The sequence below is a fragment of the Dromiciops gliroides genome, chromosome 1 (genome assembly GCF_019393635.1).
Source record: "Dromiciops gliroides isolate mDroGli1 chromosome 1, mDroGli1.pri, whole genome shotgun sequence".
Lineage (NCBI taxonomy): Eukaryota > Metazoa > Chordata > Mammalia > Microbiotheria > Microbiotheriidae > Dromiciops > Dromiciops gliroides.
Window position 1 is genome coordinate 679,303,112 of NC_057861.1, and position 21,739 is coordinate 679,324,850.

A 21,739-nucleotide genomic window follows, 5' to 3' on the forward strand; every position below is an offset into this window, starting at 1 on the left:
TTTTTGGGGGGTGGGGGGTGAAGCAATTGGGGTTAAGTGACTTCCCCAGGGTCACACAGCTACTAAAGGGTTAAGTGTCTGAGGCGGGATTTGAACTCAGGTCCTCCTGACACTCCAGGGCCAGTGCTTTATCCACTGCACCACCTAGCTGCCCCTTAACGGATTCATTCTTAACACAGAAAAATAGATAATTTGAAAATAAATGTATTTTCAACTTTATTTTTAGAAGAAGATGAAAAACTATCTTTAAATAATGATTTGGTATAGGGGGATTCTAAGTCAACAAAATTAGGAGACATAGCTTTTTGGAAGAAAAGAAAAACCATAATTGTAGTGTATTTTTAAAACTAAGTTATAAAAGAATGTAAATATGCTTCAAGTGGGTTTCATGCAGAGTAGTGTCATATACAAAGCCACAGGTCACAGGAATAGAACAAAAATAGCACCATTAGCTAACTGCAAAATGGCTCGTCAGTACTAAGGAAATTCACTTCTGCTGGTTGAGTTCTCTGTTTTTTCTCAAGTAAAGGCAGGTATAAATTGGTTTTCATATTATCATTGAGAAAACTTAGGAGAAATTTCCTAACAGTTGAGTCTAAGTCAGTTTTCCCATGTTGCACACACAAGTTCTCAACGTCCTATGGAAGACATTTCCCAACTAGCACTTCAGTGTTTCCTGAGAAAATATTGGTAGAGTCTCTATTCAATTTTATGCTGCATTTGGAATTTCTCCGTGTCTTCGGATTAAGCTGAATTTTCCTGTTGGATCTGGTATATACCATTTTTCCCAAATGTCAGCATAAGAAGCAGTTCTTCCCCATGGCTTAAAGTGTCCATTCCAGTGGAGTAGCTTGGCAGCCTTCACAAATTGAGGTGAATATCGCTTTCCAGCACTAGAGCCTTCCATTAACAAAACAAAATATAGAGACAAACACATATTAACAATTAAATTGTTAGTTATGCCTGGTGTCATGAGTGTTAAAGTTTGATTACTTACCAAGGTGTCGGACGTTCCACATGGGGTCAATATTTGAATGTTGTTTGTAAAACACTATAAGTAGGGGGGGTGTTGTGATGCTGCCTGCCAGTGTTCTACTGTATAATTCTTCTCTAGATGGACAAACAAAAAGCCATTAAAGTACCATAAGCCCCGGATGTTGAATTAATTTAATGTTCACTACAATTCTTAATAACTTATCTCTTTACTTACTCTACATTAAGCTTCATCCACTTTTCTAGTTGATAAGTAATGTTCTGTTGTTTCCATTCTGTTAAATTTGCAACAAAAACCCCAGGATTAAAAGAGCAGGTGCTAGCTTTCATGGCAAGGTTTCGAATCCTTTTTTTCTTATAGTCCAGAAATCCAATATAATTATACTGTGAACAGAATTAAAACCCAGTTTAATTTTTTGTTTGTTTTTTGTGGGGCAATGAGGGTTAAGTGACTTGCCCAGGGTCATACAGCTAGTAAGTGTCAAGTGTCTGGGGCCAGATTTGAACTCAGGTCCTCCTGAATCCAAGGCCAGTGCTTTATCCACCACACCTAGCTGACCCCCCACAGTTTAATTTTTAAACGGAGAGGGTTTTTTTGTGTTAACCAATCACTGACCCAACCAACAAAGGGAACAAGATGATCAGTATAATTGACAGCTACATTGTTAAAATACTGTAGTCAAGCCTCAAATGGAACAAGGAGGAAGGAATGACCCCCCCCAGGCAATTGCTGATGCTCTTAGACACAAAATATTTCATTCCTACCCCATTTTGTGCCTTTTTCATCGAACATGTGGGTTAAGTGACTTGCCCAGGGTCACATAACTACTAAGTGTCAAGTGTCTGAAGCCGAATTTGAACTCAGGTCCTCCTGAATCCAGGGCCAGTGCTTTATCCACTGTGCCACCTAAGCTGCCCCCGGGTGAAAGACTTTCACAGCTGTGATGGCAGTTTTTGAAGTCTGGAGAGCAGCATAAATGCAAAAAAGGACATGGAATGTTATGCTTAGGGCTCCGGTAATGGCCATTTTGTTGACACTGGTCTCAGTAATTAAAGCTGTGTGTATATCAAAACAGCACCGTCAGTTACCATTCAGCTTATATGTGATGGCTGATTCACCTGATTCCCTGCTCCATGGACACTAACTTTGGCAGAAGTTGAGTCACAGTCTTCTGAGAAAGCTGCTGCATGCCCAGGCTTTAAAGGTGTGTTATAAAGGGCAAGAATATCACCTGGAAGAGTAAAAAAATGCCTCAAAAGAGGCCAAGGTTTCAATGAAAATGAGTCTCTCCCTGCCCCGCCCCCCTCCCCCCATAGTTAACAATAGAGTGTCCTAAGGATTTAAAATGAAATGTGAGGGGGGAAAGGTACCTTGTACTATTACATCATCATCCATATAGATTGCTTTTTTTGCACTGGGAACCAAGTTAGGCAGGTAGAATCTTGCAAAGGTTAACTGTTAAAAGAAAAAAATGTAGATAGCTCGTAAACATTTACAGAGCACTTTAATAGAATGCTCTAGTTTTCGAGAGCTAGATAAACATGTTTGAAGGATCCAGTCATAACAAGTTATGTGTGGGGGGTAGCTAGGTGGCGCAGTGGATAGAATACTGGCCCTGGATTCAGGAGGACCTGAGTTCAAATTCGGCTTCAGACATCTAACACTTACTAGCTGTGTGACCCTGGGCAAGTCACTTAACCCCAATTATCTCACCAAAAAACCCAAAACAAAACACATAACTACAAGTTATGTGTGTTTGTATACATGTATGTACATATACATAGCCTTTAGCAACTCCATTAGAGTTTTATACTGCCATGAAAAGCTCCAACCACCCCTTTGTCATGTGAACCCCACAAGTAATTATTGTGTACTGACTTCAGGCCTCTCCAAATACAAATGATGGATAGTACTCACTGGCTTCACGGAGTCCACCTGTTTAGGATCCACCTTTACTTTCCCTTCCAAAAGTTGAGGGTCAAAATCCACAATTTTGTATCTGATGTTTTTCAGAGAGCCACTATTGAGCCAGGATCTGACCATGGTAAAGCACCAAATGTCATGTCAGTCTTAGTATGTAAATGATCATGTTTCAATCAAAATCAGATACGTCTTGTTCTTTAGCAACTTAGTACCAAGCATTTTGGTGTGCATTCTAAGGAGCCTGTGCAGGGGACAGAGTATTCTATCTACCTACCTCTAAGAGGTCTAGAGCCCAGAGAAAGTGCCAGGGGTTCTCATGTAGAAAGTATGCTTAATAGGAAGGGAAGTGTCATGGTAAAGGGTAAAGAGCACTGATTCTTGAGGCAGGCTCTGAGTTCAAATCCCATCTCTGACGCTCAGTACCTTATGTGACCTGGGGCGACACCTCCCTAAGCCTCGACCCCTCCAACTCTAGATCTAGGATGCCGTGAATCTGGAGTTCAACTATTGCATGTTACTAGAGTCAATGCAACGCTAAGACATGCAGATTCCTCCAGTAAACCCATCTGCAAGGTTCTGAGTATAAAATGTGACAAGCCCCAAAAGGGAAATCTAGCCAGAATAAGCTCTGAGACCTGATCCAAGGGCACACAGCCATGCAAGGGGACTCTGTTGTAGAGCTGAGGACAGCACTGGAGTTGAGAAAACCAGTTTTTCTTTAGTCCCACTCCCCCACTGACTTCCCAAGTGAATTTGGTCAAGTAGCTTTCCCTCTTTAGGTCTCACTTTCTTCTAAAACAAGAACTTCAGTTTTATCTGAAAATTTTTTTTAAAAAATTTTTTTCTGGGGCGGGCAGGGGTTGTGAAATTTGTAGTACATAAACATAATGGACCATTACTGTGCTGTAAGAAAAGGCAAATAAATATGAATGTAGAGAAGCATGTTAACTTACATATAAAATAAACAAGTAAAAAAACTTACATGAAATGATGCAAAGTGAAGTAAGCTGAGCAAGAAAACAACATAGACAATGCCTATAACAATGTAAGTGAAAAGAACAATCAAATTTAAAACTGCAGAGAACCAATTTGGCCCCAAAGAAGAGCTACAAGAACATTCCTCTTCCTATTTCTTTGCAGAGATGACAGGGGATAGAATAGTGGTCCCATGGGTATGGAATATCACGTGGCAATTTTTTTTTTAATGTATTGATCAGTTTTGCTGAAAACTTTAAGGGGTGGCTCTGAGAGTGGAAAAGGTACAGAAAGAAATGGAAGCAATGTAAAAACAGACAAAAATCTATTAAAATCTTGGGGTGGGGGCAGAAAGGAAATCCATCAAAGTGTTAATTACTGATTAATTTCTTCCTCTATATATTCAACACACTGCCTCCTAAATATGCTGAGTCAGGAAAAAGGGGTGTAAAATTCTCTACAGTCCCCAAAAAAGTGTCTGCCTACATTTATGACTAGTTTATAGCATGCTTTGGGTACTCAGTACATGCAATATATTAGTATATATTAATGCTGTATTTGTTTCTGGTCTGGGTGGGGGAGCAGCAAGGATAGGAATGAAAGAACCCTCCAAACATCACTGTAAAGAGTGCTTATGGCAGTGTCAAGAGTGGAGGGTTGAGAATCCTGTTAAAAGGCTAGTTGTGACACTATGGGTGAGCCACGTATCTGAGCTTCCACCTCCTTATTTTGCAATGTATCCTAGCACTGTGTGACATTTACAGTGTTATGGTGAGGAAAGAACTAGAAACAGCTACCTTTACAGAGTAAAAGAGTAAAAAATTTTCCAACCCAGATGAGCTCTTAGTTTTTCTTTAGGAGAAAACTCTTATCTTAGGACCTCAGCTTCGAGTGTAATCTTTTATGCCTGCATAAGTTGCAGTAGGTGGTGTGGCCTTCCAGATGACTCTTCTCTTGCAGCACAGTACCAAGAACCGAAATAGGAGCTTACCTGAGATGGTCTGTAGTATCATTCAAAGTAACAATGTAGAAAACCACATTGGAGTGGGTATTATGGTAAATACTATTCATCACTGCAATTGTGCCCCCAAGTCTGTCTTCAGATGCTGTAATAACTACAGGAATCTCCTCTTCACTCCTATAGATCAAGCTTTCAGGAGCATTAGGCACAAAAGCCAGTGGCTGAAATCCCACAAGATTTGGATCTGTGGAGGTCAGAAAGGCAATGATAAAGGGTAACAAGTATGGTCCAATACCACTGGATACAAAACCCAAGAAATAGAGAAGTGTGAAAGACAGGGAATAGAAATGGTAAAATGCCAGAAATCCTCTCTGCAATCTGCTACAGTTGTCTTGTTCGTTTTTGCTTTTTAATTTTTGTTTTTTTGTTTTTCTTTTTTTTGTGAGGCAATTGGGGTTAAGTGACTTGCCCAGGGTCACACAGCTAGCAAGTGTTAAGTGTCTGAGGTCGGATTTGAACTCAGGTCCTCCTGAATCCAGGGCCGGTGCTCTATCCACTGTGCCATCTAGCTGCCCCTCATCTTTGTTTTTTGCTCTGGCTTTTTATTCTAAAGGAAAAGGGATGTGGATGGGGGATTTCAGTAGACTTGAAAGCCAATTTACTGGCTTGTTTAAGCTGAAATTGTGCTGGGGGGTATCCTTCTGCTGTAAGCCAATGTTGGCCATCAGATTTGAGGAACAAGCCTATCCTTATTAATACACAGGTAGTGCTTTAAGATCTGCAAAGCACTTTCCTCACAATATGAGATATGTAACATCACCATTTTAAAGATGACAAAACCAAAGCTGTGAACAGTGTGAGAGCACCTCCTTTTTTTCCAGTCTAGAAGATTATCTACAAAAACAAAAGTTTCCTTTTCCTTTCCCCTCCCTCTTCTGTAGAAGTAACTTGGTATATAGGAAATAAAAGATTACAGAACTACATTTATCATTCTTTTAACCCACTATAGCAGTGGAAAACAATAGTAGTCAGAGTTGTGATTTACTTTTAAGACCAATAAGGTCACTATACCTGAGACCTCCCTTTTCAGCAAATCGCTCAGACCAAGGAAGTTATGGTGCAGAACAAGTAGAAAGAGAGTGACAGCAAGGACTAGAATGATGATGTTCACTAAAAAAAAAAGGAAAAAAATGTTAAATGTCATCCTTGTTATTAAACCAATTCCAAAAAGCTACAACTTGGAGAAAACATGTACCTTTACGGAATGACATGTTCCCTTTCAGCCTTAAAAGAGGGTCACTTCATAAACCTACAAGAGAAAAACATTAAAGGGTTGTGTATACTTAGCCCTAACACTTAAATTTAATGGTGGCATTTCCATTAAGTTCAGAAGTAAAGATTCCAACCCTTGATATTTCTAGGAGTGATCAAATGTCCAAGTATAAGCTTGAAGTGCTGCTCCAATGGCTAGGTCAACCAAAAAATAAAAGCAGGTTCAATATCAAGCAATTTGCATTATTCTTTGGTGCTATATTATATTTACCTTAAAATTCCAAGTCCCCTAGTTCTGTTATCTGTCCTGTCAACTTTCAGGAAATTTTCACCCAACTAAATACCAGGGGCTGGGCCAGTAATTATGGTCTAGGCTTTGTTGGAGTGCTAAAACAAACAAACAAACAAAAAACCCCACCCATCAGAGGAAAGGAGATCAACTTAAGAATTAGATAAAAAATTATGGAGGAGTAGAAGAAGGTGTGGTAGAGGTGGAGGAAAGTAAATTCAGAAAAAGGCCAGGTGCTGTTATACCTAGATTCACAAAGTATGCTATCTCCTCCTTATGAACTGATGACATTTCTGGAACCAGCTTATCATATGGCTGAAGATGGAGTTTCTGGTTTGTGTGTTGCTTTTATGTATGGAATTCCCTTCAATATTGAGGACCTGTTAAGTACTTGATCTATGCCAGGCTTGGCTGGAGATAGGAAGATGAACAGCACTGTGTATTCATGAAGCTCTTAATTTAGACTAGTTGGGGAAATAAGACCTGCTCACAAATAACAACATGGGCAATACATGATAAACACAAGAATATGAGTAAAATACTTTGGAAGTGAAGAGACCATTTATCCCTTAGCAATCTATCATAAGCTCTTGGGGTACTTTTCTTCCTATCTTACTGTTCCCACTCAGTATCTTTTGTGTGATTTCATATACACGGGTACTCCCAGGGACCCCTGGGTACTCTCTTGTATCCATACTCTGATAATTTCATTAAGGCCCCATACCCAATTCTCATTCCTACGCAGATGATTTCCAAATCTACATCTGGCCCACTCCTCACTCCTAAGCGCTAAGCCCACATCTCCAACTACCTGCTGCATTTTCCACCTGAATGTTTCCTAGGTATCTCACACTCAACATATACAAAACCAGGCAGCCAAAAACTTGTATTATGCACCTGCTATGTGCAAGGCACTGTGACAATCCCTAGGGATATAAAAAACAACAAAAGCAAAAGACAGTCCTTGCTTTTGAAGAGCTCACAATCTAAATGGAGAAGACAACATATAAACAACTATGTATGAACAAGACATATGCAGGATAAGTTGGCAATAATAAATGGGGAAGGCACTAGAATTAAGGGGAATGGGAAAGGCTTCTTGTGGAAGGTAGGACTTTAGCTGGGTCTGGAAGAAGCCAGGAGGTAGAGATGAAGAGGGAAAGAGCATCACAGGCATGGGGAAACAGTCAGTGAAAAATGCCTGGAGTCTGGAGAGGGAATGACTTGTTCAGAAACAAGGAGGCCAGCATCACTGGATCATGGAAGAAAGGTGTAAAAATACTGAAAAACTGGGAGTGGGGGAGAAGGTAGGCTATGAAGGGCTTTGGAAGCCAAACAAAGGTTTTTTGATCTTGAAGGTCATAGGGAGTCATATATAGTTATTGAATAGAGTGGTGACGGGGCAGCTAGGTGGCGCAGTAGATAGAGCACCGGCCCTGGAGTCAGGAATACCTGAGTTCAAATCTGGCCTCAGACACTTAACACTTACTAGCTGTGTGACCCTGGGCAAGTCACTTAACCCCAATTGCCTCACTAAAAAAAAAAAAAGAAGAAGAATAGAGTGGTGATAGGGTCATATTTTTAAAAAGATCACTGACAGTTGAGTGTAAGATGAGTTGCCATGGGGAAAGACTTGTGACAGACAGCCCAACCAGCTGGCTACAGCAATTGTCAGGTATAAGGTGCTGAGGGCCTGCCCCAGAGTGATGGCAGTGACAGGGAGAAGAGGGGACACATGTAAGAGATATATGAAGGTAAAATAGACTTTAGCAACAGATTGGCTCTAGGGGAATAAGAGACAGTGACAAGCCGAGTATGACACCTAGGTAGTGAGCCTGACTGGAAGGAAACATGGTGGTGCCCTTGACAGCAATAGAAAAGGTTGGAGAGGACAGTTTTGAACATGTTAAGTTTAAGATTTCTACAGGACATGCAGTTCAAGATATCTAAAAGGCAGAAGCATATGTGCTATTGGAGGTCAGCAGAGGGTTTTGAACTGGATAAGTAAAATGAGAACTGGCAGCAGATGGCTGATTCCATGAAATTTGATGAGATCACTAAACGAAATAGCATAGAGGGATAGAAGGTCCAGAAAGAACTCCATGGGACTTTGATAGTTATTGGGCATGACCTAGAGCAAAGAAGTCTGAGAAGGTTCAGTCACATACATAGGAGGAGAAGGGAGAGAGTAGTGTCATGAGAAAATAAGAGTAACAAGGAGAAGGTAATGGACAGTGTCAAAAGCTAGAGAGAGGTCAGGAAAAATCAGTATTAAGAAAAGAACTCGTCATCTTTCTCCCTAAACCCTTCCATCCTACTAACTTCTCTATTTCTGTCAAGGGTATCACCATTTCCAGTCACCCAAGTTCACAACCTGACCTTTTGACAGCTAATCTGTTTCCAAGTTTTGCTGATTCAATCTTTTTTTTTTTTTTTTAGTAAGGCAATTGGGGTTAAGTGACTTGCCCAGGGTCACACAGCTAGTAAGTGTTAAGTGTCTGAGGCCGGATTTGAACTCACGTACTCCTGACTCCAGGGCCGGTGCTCTATTCACTGTGCCACCTAGCTGCCCCCTGCTGATTCAATCTTAATGTCTCCCATCTTCAACCCTTGCTTTACTCAAATCAGAAACTGGATTATTATAATAGACCCCTAATTGGTTTCCTTGTAGCCTGTCTCTTCTCTCTCCAATTTATCTTCTATACAGATGCTAAACTGACATTTCTAATTTTATTTTATTTTTTTATTTATTTTTGCGGGGCAATGAGGGTTAAGTGACTTGCCCAGGGTCACACAGTAAGTGTCAAGTGTCAGAGGCTGGATTTGAACTTAGGTCCTCTCCTGAATCCAGGGCCAGTGCTTTATCCACTGCGCCATCTAGCTGCCCCCTAAACTGACATTTCTAAAGCATAAGTTGGACAATGTCATTCCCTTGGTGAAGAAAATTCAGTAGCTCCCATCATTTCCAAGATAAAATACAAACTCCTCTGGTGTGTTGTTTAAAGTCTTTCAGTCTGCCTCTAGCCTATCTCTCTAATCTGTTAAAAATTATTCTCCCTCAATCTACATTCCAGTTAAACTGGTCCACTTGATGTTCCTTGTATACAATATCCCACCTCTTGTCTGAGTCTTTGCATATCTGCCCCTCAAGCCTGGAATGTTCTCCTCGCCCATCTGTAGCACCTGAAAACACTAGCGCCTTTTGAGGCTCAACTCAGGTGCCACCTCATTCAAAAGGTCATTCCTGATTTCTACAGATGCTGGTTGTTTCCCTCTCCCATCCATCCACCCACCCATCCATCCACCCATCCATCCACCTATCCATCCATCCACCCACCCACCCACCCATCCATCATCCATCCATCTCTCTCTTTTTCTCCCTCCCCCCACACTATTTAATTTTATTTTCAGTTCTAGATTCTCCCTTCCACCCCATCCCACTGAGAACTCAAGAAATACGAAACCCATTACAAATATTAAGTCATATGAAACAAATTTCCACATTAGCCATGTTCTCGAAAAAGAAAGAAAAAAATGTGCTTCAATTTGTACTCTGAGTCTTATCAGTTCTCTCTCTGAAGCCAGATAACATGTTTCATCATAAATCGTTTGGAATTGTAGTGGATCATTCTGGTGATCGGTTACTTAGTCTTTCATAGTAGATTGTCTTCACAGTATTGCTATTACTGTGTAGATTGTTCTTTTGATTCTGCTCACTTTACTTTGCATCAGTTCATACTTGTCTTCCCAGGTTTCTCTGAAACTTCCCCCTTCATAATTTCTTACAGTATGATAGTAATGCATCATATTCATATATCATAGTTTGTTCAGTCACTCCCCAATTTATGGGTATGCTCTATTTCCAACTCTTTGCCAACACAAAAAGAACTGCTATGAATTTTTTTTTATTCGTGTCTTTTTCTCTCTTCGCTCTTTTTTTTGGGGCATAGATCTAGTAGTGGTAGCCTGGGTCAAAGGATAGCACAATTTAGTAGCTTTGGAGGTATATTTCCAAATTGCTCTCCAGAATGGCTGGACTAGTTCATAGTTTCACCTGTATACTAATATACTAATGTATACCTATTTTCCTATAGCCCCTCCTGCATTTGGCATTTTCCTTTTCTGTTGTCTTAGTCAATCTGATGGGTTCAAGGTGATACATCAGAGTTGTTTGAAATTTCTTTAACTTGTGATTTAGAACATTTTTTCATGTATTGAGAACTTTGATTTCTTCCTCTGAAAACTGCCTGCTCACATCCCATGACCATTTATCAATTTATTTGTTTGTTTGGTTGGTTTTTTTTTAGTGAGGCAATTGGGATTAAGTGACTTGCCCAGGGTCACACAGCTAGTAAGTGTTAAGTGTCCAAGGCCGGATTTGAACTCAGGTACTCCTGACTCCAGGGCCGGTGCTTTATCCACTGCGCCACCTAGCTGCCCCCCATTTATCAATTTACCACCATTTATTTTCTACTTATTTTGTACATATCCTGTTATTTACTTAAATGCGAAAATATTGCATTCCTCAGAAAGATATAAATTTGTTGAGGTTTAGGGACTATGTCAATATTTTATTTGTATCCCTAGAACCCAGCACCATGATTGGTCTATATAATATGTGCATAATAAATGCTTGAAGAAATATATTCAATTAGATGAACGATCTATTTGTAAATATATATAGTTAGAACTAATAAAAGAGACATTGGTAACATGTCCATATATTAAAATAGAGGCCAGCTGGAGGTCTGAGAACAGAGAATGAAAAAAGGACAGAAGGCAAAAATACACCCAATAGTAAGAATGATTTTTGAATATAAGAAAGCCTAAACCAATTAGGTGAAAAGGCACCTCTTTTTTTTTTTCCTTTTTTTCTGGGGCAATGAGGGTTAAGTGACTTGCCCAGGGTCACACAGCTAGTAAGTGTCAAGTGTCTGAGTCCAGATTTGAATTCAGGTTCTCCTGAACCCAGGGCCGGTGCTTTATCTACTGCGCCACTTGGCTGCCCCCCAAAAGGTACCTCTTTCGGTTATAAACTTGAATCATAGGAACAAGAAATTTAAACCTGCCTACCAAAAAATGATGCAACTGGGTGTAATAATTTAGGCTAGGCAATAATTTTAATTTGGTTTGATTTGATTCTGTGACAGCAATGATCATGATGTGTGCTTCTACTAAAGCTGACTCAACCTACCTTAACCACTTAAAATCAAGCTGAGCTTTTGAAATCAAACTACCTAATCCTTCCAACAACCCAGAGAAGCTGAAAAATGCAAATATTATATTCATTGTATAGATGAGAAAACTGAAGCTCAGAGAACTCAAGTCACCTAGGTTTCCTGACTTTCCCCAACACCAGGGGCACTTAACTTGGGGTCTACAGAGAGATTTCAGGGGTCCAGGAGTTTGTTTTTAAAAATATTGATAATTGCTTCAATACTATTTGTTTCCTTTGTAATCCTATGTAATTTTCTTTATACATTTACAAACATTCTTTTTTTTGTTTGTTTGTTTTTGTGGGGCAATGAGGGTTAAGTGACTTGCCCAGGGTCACACAGCTAGTGAGTGTCAAGTGTCTGAGGCTGGATTTGAACTCAGGTCCTGCTGAATCCAGGGCTGGTGCTTTATCCACTGTACCACCTAGTTGCCCCCTACAAACATGATTTTAAAAAGGTGTGCATAAGTCTCACAAGACTATCCAAAGGGTCCATGACCCATCCCTTGCTCTATCCTCAATACTCAAATGAGCAACTCTTAGACTACCTCCAAAAGTAAAAAAACACAAACAGGCACAAAAGGCTCAGGAAGAAGAAAGACAGAGGAGAGGATGGATGTATGCCATCCCTCTTTTTTTTTATTAGGAAAGTCAGAATAAGATTATTTATCTCATGACTAGAAGAGGCAGCTAGGTGGCGCAATGGCTTGGAGCATGGGCCTGGAACCAAGCCGACCTCAGTTCAAATTCAGTTTACTGGCTGTAGGATCCTGGGCAAGTCGCTTAACCCCTGTCTGTCTTGGTTTACTTATCTGCAAAATGGGAATAATAGCATCTACCTCCCAGGGTAGTTTGGAGGGGGGAATGAATCAAATGAAGTATTTGTGAAGCACACTCTCCCCATAGTAGGTGCTTACTACTTTGTCCTTCCATCCTTAATTGTTGTCCTTTCTCTTGTCACCAAACTCTTCAAAAAGGTCAAGTACAATAGGTTCCTCTACCTTTTCCCAACTACACTAGTTTTAACCCTTTACAGTCCAGCTTCTGACCGTATCATTCTACCGAAGCCACTCCCTCCAAACTTACCAGTAATTTCACAGCTGCCAAATGCAGTGGCCTCTTCTCAGTCCTCATTCTCCCTGACCTCTCTGCAGGCTCTGACACTGTTGATCACTCTTCTCCTGGACCCTCTCTGGACCCTCTTATCTCTCTAGATTTCCAGGACACTGCTCTCTCCTGGTTCTCCTCCAGCCTATCTGACCCCTCCTCTGTCTCCTTTGCTAGATCCTCCTCCGGATCACACCCTCTGACCACAGGTGTCCCTCAGGGCTCTGTCCTGGCCCCTCTTCTCCTCTCTCTCTACGACTTCATTTGGCGAGCTCATCCACTCCCATGGATTTAATGACTATCTCTATGCTGATGACTCTCAAATCTACCTTTCCTGCCCCAATCCCTTGGCTGAACTCCAATCTCAAAATCTCCAACCGTCTTTCAGACATGCCAAACTAGATGTCTAATAGATGTCTTAAACTCAGGATGTCTAGAACAAAACTCACTATCTGTCTCCCAAACCCTATCCCATTCCCCTCCTACCTTCCCTGTTCCTGTTGAGGGCGACACCATCCTCCCAGTCCCTCAGGCTCACAACCTAGGAGCTATCCTGGATTCGCTATCTCTCACACACCATATCTAAGCTGTTGCCAAGGCCTGTCGATTTCACCTCTGCAAAGGCTCTCAAATCCTTCCCTTCTATCATCTATCACTGAGAACACTCTGGTGAAGGCCCTTATGACCTCCTGTCTTGAACACGGCACTGGCCTGTTGGTGGGTCTGCTTCCCCAGGTCTCTCCGAAGACTCATCTATTCTCCATTCAGTCACTAAAATTATCTTCCTAAAGTGCAGGTCTGATCATGTCACTCCCCTACTCAATAAACTTCAGTGGTTCCCTATCACTTCCAGGAACAAATACTAAATGCTCTAGCATCCAAAATCCTTCCTACCTTTCCAGTCTTCTTACACTTTACTCCCTGACACATACTCTTTGGCCTAATTGTTCCATGGAAAAGACACTTCATCTCTCAGCTCCAGGTATTTTCTCTGGTTGTCTTCCATGCCTAGAACACACTTTCCCTCCTTTGTTCTGCCTACTGACCTCCCTGGCTTCCTTTATGTGTGTGTGTGTGTGTGTTTGCGTGTTGTCTTCTCCATTAGGCTGTGAGCTGCTCTTCGAGAGCAGAGATGGTCTTTAGCCTCTTTTTGTATCTTTAGTACTTATAGCGCAATGTCTGGCGTGTTTTTTGTTGTTTAGGCATTTTTCACTTGGGTCCAACTCTTTTGTGTCCCCATCCGGGGTTTTCTTGGCAAAGAAGTGGTTTGCCATTTCCTCTTCTGTTCACAATGAGAAAACTGAGAAAGAGTTAAGCGACTTGCCCAGGGTCACACAGCTGGTCTAAGGCCACATTTGAACTCAGGAAGATGAGTCTTCCTGACTCCAGACCTGGACGTCTCCACTTTAACTGCTTGCTTGGCAGATAGTAGGCACTTAATAAATATTTATCGTTTCTTTCATTTGGCAAACATTTACTGAGTACCTCATATGAAATTTGCTACAAAACAAAATTCCACTGCTAGAAAAGATATAGCTTCCCAAGAAATGAGCAAATCAGTATCTTTTTTTTTCCCAATTCTATGTTTCAATGAAGCATTTCAATATTGGAAGCATTATAAATGACTGGTCTGTACATTTAATTTTAGAATATAATTTTGGATGGGCTACGCAAAAAGGCAATTAATTCTATGGTAACACTTCGCTTGTATGTAATGAAGCTCCTTAGAATGTAAGTAGCAGCGGCAGCTGCAGGCGCAGTGGATAAAGCAACGGCCCTGGAATCAGGAGGACCTGAGTTCAAATCCAGCCTCAGACACTTGACACTAGCGGTGTGACCCTGGGCAAGTCACTTGACCCTCATTGACCGACCAAAAAAAAATGCAAGTAGCACAAACACTATTATTTTTCAACCCAGGAAATGAACTCAAAGACTATTCCTGGGTCATGCCGCTGATACGGCAGTCACCAGTATTTTCTACCACACCAAGGTTTCCTTTTCCTTCAACACGGAGATGTCACTCGGACGAGCTGAGAACACACTATTTACAGCGCTATCTGTGTCTTTAAGGACTTTATGGGACTTACCTGTCTCCAGGTAATGGTGCCAAAGCTCTGGGTCACACAGTTAGTTATCTGTAGGGGGTCAAGAGAGAACATTTGACTGATGGGAGGACATCTAGGTGAGGTCTGGGGCCTCTCTGGAGCGTATCAAGGCTTTTGGCGCTGGACTTTAGGGGCCCCTGTCCGAGGCTGACGTCCCGAGGTCCCCAGTGTGGGGCTTTCAGAAACGGCCAATTCACTTCCTTTCTCCGGGCCTCGGTTTCCCCAGCTATACAGTGGGGAGGGGAGCGGGGGCTGGACAAGAAGACAAGAGGGGATCGCTGGTTCTAGCTCTCACATTCCGGACGTCTAAACCCAGGGAGGGACCAGTGGGTGGGGAGCCTACCCAAGGCCCAGGAACCTCCCGGGAAGGGTGCGGGGGTGGGCGCCTCCCTGGGTTGGAGGAGGGTTCTCGAGCCCTCCCTTGGGAACCGGGAATGCTCGTGGGGTCGGGAGTGGGGTCGAGAGGAGCCTAGCCGTTCCCGGGGGTTCCCCGGACGTCACGAATCCCTTCCCTGTGGGTGCCCAGGCGACGTGGGGGGCTTCCTGAACCCCGCGGAGGAGGTTGTAACGATGCCAGCCTTCTCTTCCTAGTCTGTCCCGTTCTAGCCACAGCCCCTTGACCCGCGTCCTAGAATGACCCAGGAACCCAGTCTCTCTACCCCACAGGCTCACCTGCGACCTGAGCAGCTACCCTCGAGATCAAGCCCGGCCCCGCCCCCAGAGCCTGGACCCGCCCCAGCCCGCCCCGCGCGCACAAAGTCCAGCCCCCGCCACCTCAGCGCCGGCAGACGGTGGCTCGCCGTTCGGAAGGACTCGGGGCTGTCCTGAACACTGCCTGGTAGACCCCGTCCTTCTCCTCCCCTCTTAATCCAAAAGGAGGGACTTCGCCGTGCCCATCCCTCACCTGCCACATCCCTGAACTCTTCCGCTCACCCCTAGTAGCCACGGCAACTGCGACTATTGCAGCAAGGGGGCTCCCGCCCGAGCAGGCAGAGTTCTTGTCTGCCTACACTGCAGGGGGTCCTCGCGGCCGGGGAAGAGCCCGTTGCCATGGAGACGCGACGCGAGCTGCTGGCCGTTGGACCGCCCAGTAGCTTTCAGGATCGAGTCCGGTGGCCGGGGCTGCAGCACCCCGCTTGGGGTCGGCACTGACGGCGACTCCTCCCCGAGGACGCAATGCCTCCCTCCGGCAGGCCCAGCAACAGGCGACCGCGTCGCAGACGCGCCAGGTCCAAGTCAACCCCGAAGGCACACGTGGCTTAGCAATGGGGCGGGGCGGGCCGAGCGGGCAGGCCTGCGCGGTGCGGACATCCGCTTCCGGGATCCAGCTCTCTGCGCACCCGGGCCGCGCCACTCGGCCCCAAACCCAGAATCTGCTGCCTCTGCAGCTGCCCCTACCTCCGCCGCCGTCGGGCCTCTCCTCCAGCGTCGACCCCAGTCGTTCCCATTCCAGATCCCCAAAGCGCAGCTCCTCGGCGCCCGTGCAGCGCCGCCTGCCCCCGAAGGCAGTCATGTTGGACGGACTGAGCTCCCTGCCCACGCAGATGGTGAGTGCGCTCACTGCAGCACTTCTTCCCCCGAGTGGAGAGCGAGAGCCAGCGCTTCCCCCCTCGAGCCGCTTACATTCTTCTGGGGACTGGAGCCGGCGGGGGGCTCGCTCTGAGGTCTCCTAAGGCCCCTCGCGTGTCTGGGGGCACTATCCAGGGAGCAAGCTGGGATCCTTTCTCTCTCCTCTCTCCTCACATCACTTGGCCCCGCCACCTTCCCTTCTGTCTTCAGTTTCTGGGGTTTACTCTTCCTTCGACTATAATGCTCTCAGTTCACTTTGCAGTTCTCTGGACCTCTTAGTGTGCCTGCTCTTTCCAGGTACCTGTTTTCCTTCCCTAACTACCCCCTCTCACCCCACTTTAATCCTTTGACATCAGCTACCCTGGACAACTTCTAATTTATGTTTGTGCTTCCTCTTCCCCCCACCCCCAAATTCCCAATGGTTCCCGGCTGGAAAGCTGGCTCAGCTGGGAAAAGATCCAAAATGAAGATGTCCTGTAGAAATGAAGGGTTACTGAAGAAATGGTTCACTTTTCTTTTTCTTTTTTTGTTATTCCTATAGGATTACAAGGGTCAGAAGTTAGCTGAACAGATGTTTCAGGGCATCATCCTTTTTTCTGCAGTAAGTATACATCTTCATTTATTTTGCTTTCCTCAGCATAGCTTTTCCTAATAAGACCTGTCTCTCTTCTAGGTAATTGGCTTTATCTATGGATATGTGGCTGAACAGTTTGGTTGGACAGTCTATATTGTTATGGCTGGATTTGCTTTTTCATGCTTGGTAAGAAATGCCTCCTTGGATCCTGGGCCTCTTGTACTGGTTGTTAAATAACTTGTGAATTTAGTAGCACTGATGGAAGAGTGTAAGATGAAATTGGGTACTGGCCGCCTTCCGCTTACTGTCATTCTAAGATAGTATAATCGGCCTGGCTTGATACATGGATGCTGTGCTGTACATCAGAATAAGCAACAAACCAGACTTAGCTCTACCCTAGATAATATTCTTTAAACGACGGGCCTGGAAGGATTTCTCCTGCTCTCCTTGCTCCACCTCCCTCCCCCCTTCTCCCCGCCTTAGGGCTCTCCCATGGTTGGTACAGGATGTTCCTCTTACCTCAAATTCATTCCTCCCTCACCTAGGCTCAGCTTAAGTGCCCTCTTTAACCTGAGGCCTTTCTCGGGGTTTCTTTCCCTCAAAATTATCTTGAATAAGTTTATCTATGTATACATTGTTTCCCCTGGATAGGAGAGATTCTTCACTCCTGGAAGACAGTGGCTTTTTTCACTTTTGCCTTTGAATCCCCAGTGCTTATGTGCTTTTTGAAGGGACAGCTCATATAGAAGAAACTTCAAATACCAAAGAAAAGTGCCTGAGAACACCTTGCATACTATTTAGGCATAAGTATGTGTGTATATGCAGTTTAAATAGGACATAGGTAAATGTGCATGTTCCGAGCACATGGATCAGTCTCTTGGGGAGACTAATGCTATAAAATGCTTCTTTCTTACCATTTAGAAAGTGTTTGTATTTTTACAATCAATCAGCAAATATTTATTAAGCACCTGCTGTGAGCCAGACATTGTTTAAGGTGCTGGGGATACAAAGACAGAAATGAGAAAGTTCTCGTTCTCAAGGTGCTCACATTGTACTCGTGGTGACTCGCACATATAAGTATATGTAAAATAAATACAAAGGTAATGGGGAGGCGGTGGGGAGAGCAGTAGCAACTAGGGAGTTGGGAAGCTAGGTGATGCAGTGGTTAGAGCACCGGGCCTGGAGTCAGGAGGACCTGAGTTCAAATCCGGCCTCAGACACTTAACTAGCTGTGTGATCCTGGGCAAGTCACTTAACCCCAATTGCCTCACACACACACAAAAAAAGAATGGGAGATGAAGTGAGGAAACCAGTTAGGTGGCTGTTGCAGTAGGCCAACAGGATGTTTGAGGGCCTTAACTAAGATGATAGCCCTGTGAAGAGAAAGAATAGGACAGATATAAGGTGTTCCGATTGGATTTGTGGAGCGAGGAGTCAAGGATGATACCAAGGTTGCCTACCTGTGTGATGAGACAGATGATGGGATCCTCAACAGAGGTAGAGAAGTTGAGAAGTGGAAGTTGGTTTTGGGACCAATTTACAATGGCCAGTAGGCAGTTAGTGTCGGCATGGAGATAAGGATTGAGGTGAGGGCTTAAAAATATAGAGATTTGGGAGTCATCAGCATAGAGATGATCATTAAACTGGGAGCTGATCAGGTTTCCAAGTGAAAGCATATAGAGATTTAAGAAGGCCCAGAACACAGCCTTGAGATATACTCAGTTAGAAGCAGGCTATGAATGATGATGAGGCAAAGGAGACGGGAAAAAGAGTGGTCAGACAGGAGAAAGTATCCAAGATGATGAAGTGGTTAGCACTGTCAGGAATGAGGACTGAGAAGCAGCCATCAAATTGTAGTTGGCAAATAAGAGATCACTGGTAACCTGGAAAAGAGTACTTTCACTTGAATGATGAAATGAAAAGCTATTCTGCACATTTCTGAGGAGAGGAAGTGTGAAAGGAATGGATCTAGAAATCTTTTTCTAGGAATGATTGTGAAAGGGCCAGTGGTAAGGCCTAATGAGGTTTGGGTTTGTTTGTTTGGGGTTTTTTTGCAGGGCAGTTGGGGTTAAGTGACTTGCCCAGGGTCACACAACTAGTAAGCGTTAAGTGTCTGAGGCCGGATTTGAACTCAGGTCCTCCTGAATCCAGGGCCGGTGCTCTATCCACAGTGCCACCTAGTTGCCCCTGTTTTTTAAAAGTACAGGGAAACCAGGGTAGGTTTGTAGGCACCCAGGAGAGAGGAAGAGATTAAAGATTTGAGAAGGTGGTGATTGAGTCAGGACAGTATATAGGAGAGGACAGGAGGGAATGGCATCAAATGTACAAGTAAAAGGGTTGGCGTTGGTGAAAAGGGCCATCTCTTCATCACATACTGGAATTAAGGAAATGGAAGATGTCCAGGGGAGAAGAGGGAGGTCATAATGAACAACTAATATTTTCTCTGAAGAGTGTAAGGCAATGAATAGCTTCTGCTGAGATGTGGGTAGAGGAAGCTGAAAAGAGAAGGGTTTGGAACTGGTCCTAGAGAGGGTGTTAGAATAGAAAATCAGTTACCATAATAATCATGGTCAAGAAGGCATCAAAACGAGTTTCTTCTTAGGCCTTATTGAGGTCCACATTCATGTCTCTCTAAAACAGGAACTTGGAATCAGTTATAAGTTAGTAAGGAAACACTGTAGACCAATGACTGATGTTGTTTTGGACATGTGGCTGTTGTATAAGGTATACATTTTCTCCCTCCTCTCATCAAGCTGACACTTCCTCCGTGGCCCATATATCGCCGACACCCTCTCAAATGGCTCCCTGTTCAAGACTCAGGATCAGAAGACAAGAAACCAGGAGAGAAAAAAATAAAAAGACATCCTAAAAATAACTGAAACATCACATGGCTCAGCCTTACAATACTCATTCTGTTCTTTGCAGAATCAATTTGTCATATCCAAAACACAAAATAAAACTACCTACATCATTATTGCAGAGCTGTGCTTAGAATTTGTTATCTATTGTTAACTAAAAACAATTGGGTTTGTTCATAAAGATTTTTGGCTACTGGCTTCATAAATTTCCTGTGAATTAAAGCAAAGAAAAGTACTTGTCATACAGAATGTGCCTTAAAAATGTGCGAGTTCTTTGTTTGAAGCCCACTATTATTTCATAGATGATTATTGGAATGAACTATTTTATATACTCCATTTGGAATAATTAAAACAGTTCTATGCTGTGTTTTTTCAATAAAACAAAGCTACTCCAATAATACACGGATTAAAGGGTGTTTTGTGTAGTAGGCAAGAATAATAAGCACTTTTTATTAAGTGTTACTGTTTTTGTGAATGAAAGTAGACTTGGGACACCATTTTTATGGCTGACAGTTCAAAACAAAACTTTTTTTTAAAATCTGTGTTAACATGTAGCTCCCTCTCCCCCAAAAGGTAGTAAATGATAGTAACTTTAAATGATCAGCAGTCATTCTCAGTAAAACTAATTAAATTACTCTGAGCATTAACTAAGTGGGATTCTGGGATCTCTGACTTACTAGAATATTCTGCTTTTATAGTGCATTTCTAACTGCTAATCAACCTGTGCTGCTGACATATAGAAGGTGTGGCATCCATGCTTTCTCTCTGATGTGAGCTAGAGAAATTAGAAAGCTTATTCCAGGGAGCAGCATGTAGATGGATGGGATGGGGTCCAAACTAACAAGGAATGGACAGTTAAAAATAAAGACATAGTTAAACTTCTTTTTAAGAATAAGCTAATGGTTAGGAAAGTCGAAGTAATGTATTTTATACTATGATAAAAATCTTTAAATCAAACCTAACAAAACCTCTTAAGTTTTTCAGCCATAGCAATATTGGGTTCTAAAGTAATAAGCTAAGAACAGGAAGGTTTAAAAGTCACAGAAACAATTCAGTTGAACAGCTTCAGGTCATCTTACCGGCAATGGACTAAGGATTCTCTTGACAGAATAAAGAAAGGATAATGGTAAATTGGAGAGCCTGCTAGAGAGTAATCAGCATGGTGAAGTGTCTGTACATAGTTTCACCTTTTTTTTTTTTAAATAGCTTTGCATCAAACACCTATTAAGTACCTTTGTGCAAAGCAGTGCATTAGATGCTAGGGAAGATGTATGCAGTCTGTCAGACTTAAGGATGTTTAGTCTGAAGAAAAGACCTGGAGGAAGAGGCAGCTGTCTTCACGTATCTGAAGAATTGTGGAAGAGAAAATAGTCTCTACAGTCACCAAAGCTAGATTGAGACCCGATGGGTAGATGTTCTAGGTGGGCAAATGTCATTTCCATATAAGAAAACTACACTTGTCTTGAAAGAGAACAACAGTCCTCACAGGGCAGGGAGCTTTCCATCTATGCTGGCATTAAAAGAAGGGCTGTGACTACCTCTTGAGGATGGAGAAAAGATTCTTTTCATGGTGAGAAGGTTGAAGTAGATGATACAATCTGAATGCTGGAGCTGGAATGGTCCTCCAGGAAACTGAAAATTCGTAACCTTAACTCTCCCATGTAAACCTAACAAAGACATTGTTACAATGAACAAATCATCAAAAGCCAAGAGTTGTAGGAGCTAGCTAGGTGTCTGGGGCTGGAAAGCACCTTTAAGAGCATCTACTTCAATTTAATTTTTAAAATATGATAAGGAAGCTAAGATGTAGATGTGACAAATTTCGTAAGGAAGTTTTACTGTAGCAGCAAGTACACAGAAAAAGAGTATAGTATGCTAATTGATGGATTCAGCTATG

General features: G+C 42.9%; 2 protein-coding genes across 5 annotated transcripts; one reads left to right on the plus strand and one right to left on the minus strand.

Moving 5' to 3' along the window:
* Nucleotides 1–129: 129 nt before the first annotated feature.
* GLT8D1 (glycosyltransferase 8 domain containing 1) lies at nt 130–15,817 on the minus strand. Of its 4 annotated transcripts, none has more exons than XM_043972736.1 (11): nt 15,746–15,817; nt 14,824–14,871; nt 6,109–6,162; nt 5,925–6,023; nt 4,884–5,097; nt 2,912–3,029; nt 2,365–2,449; nt 2,113–2,225; nt 1,211–1,377; nt 998–1,110; nt 130–900 (listed from the first exon to the last, which is right to left on the minus strand). In XM_043972736.1, the coding sequence occupies exons 3-11, from the start codon at nt 6,122–6,124 to the stop codon at nt 710–712; spliced, it is 1,116 nt and encodes a 371-aa protein (XP_043828671.1). In that variant the 5' UTR covers nt 6,125–6,162; nt 14,824–14,871; nt 15,746–15,817; the 3' UTR covers nt 130–709. The 4 variants fall into 4 exon arrangements, with proteins under 4 accessions (XP_043828671.1, XP_043828678.1, XP_043828656.1 ...); XM_043972743.1 differs by lacking the exon at nt 15,746–15,817 and adding an exon at nt 15,514–15,569 and having other exon boundaries at nt 2,140–2,225; XM_043972721.1 differs by lacking the exon at nt 15,746–15,817 and adding an exon at nt 15,514–15,569.
* Nucleotides 15,818–16,003: 186 nt separating this feature from the next.
* Nucleotides 16,004–19,963, plus strand: SPCS1 (signal peptidase complex subunit 1). Its single transcript, XM_043972757.1, has 4 exons — nt 16,004–16,388; nt 16,952–17,011; nt 17,084–17,170; nt 19,738–19,963. The coding sequence occupies exons 1-4, from the start codon at nt 16,107–16,109 to the stop codon at nt 19,861–19,863; spliced, it is 555 nt and encodes a 184-aa protein (XP_043828692.1). The 5' UTR covers nt 16,004–16,106; the 3' UTR covers nt 19,864–19,963.
* The last annotated feature ends 1,776 nt before the right edge of the window (nt 19,964–21,739 follow it).

Coding starts and splice junctions, on each gene's coding strand:
- SPCS1 (XM_043972757.1), top strand. CDS start 16,107: ATGGGGCGGGGCGGGCCGAGCGGGCAGGCCTGCGCGGTGCGGACATCC. Junction 16,389..16,951: donor GCTCCCTGCCCACGCAGATG/GTGAGTGCGCTC, acceptor TTATTCCTATAG/GATTACAAGGGTCAGAAGTT. Junction 17,171..19,737: donor GATTTGCTTTTTCATGCTTG/GTAAGAAATGCC, acceptor CCTCTCATCAAG/CTGACACTTCCTCCGTGGCC.
- GLT8D1 (XM_043972736.1), bottom strand. Junction 3,030..4,883: donor GATACTACAGACCATCTCAG/GTAAGCTCCTAT, acceptor TACCATGGTCAG/ATCCTGGCTCAATAGTGGCT. Junction 1,378..2,112: donor TCCATGGAGCAGGGAATCAG/GTGAATCAGCCA, acceptor TTCTGTTCACAG/TATAATTATATTGGATTTCT.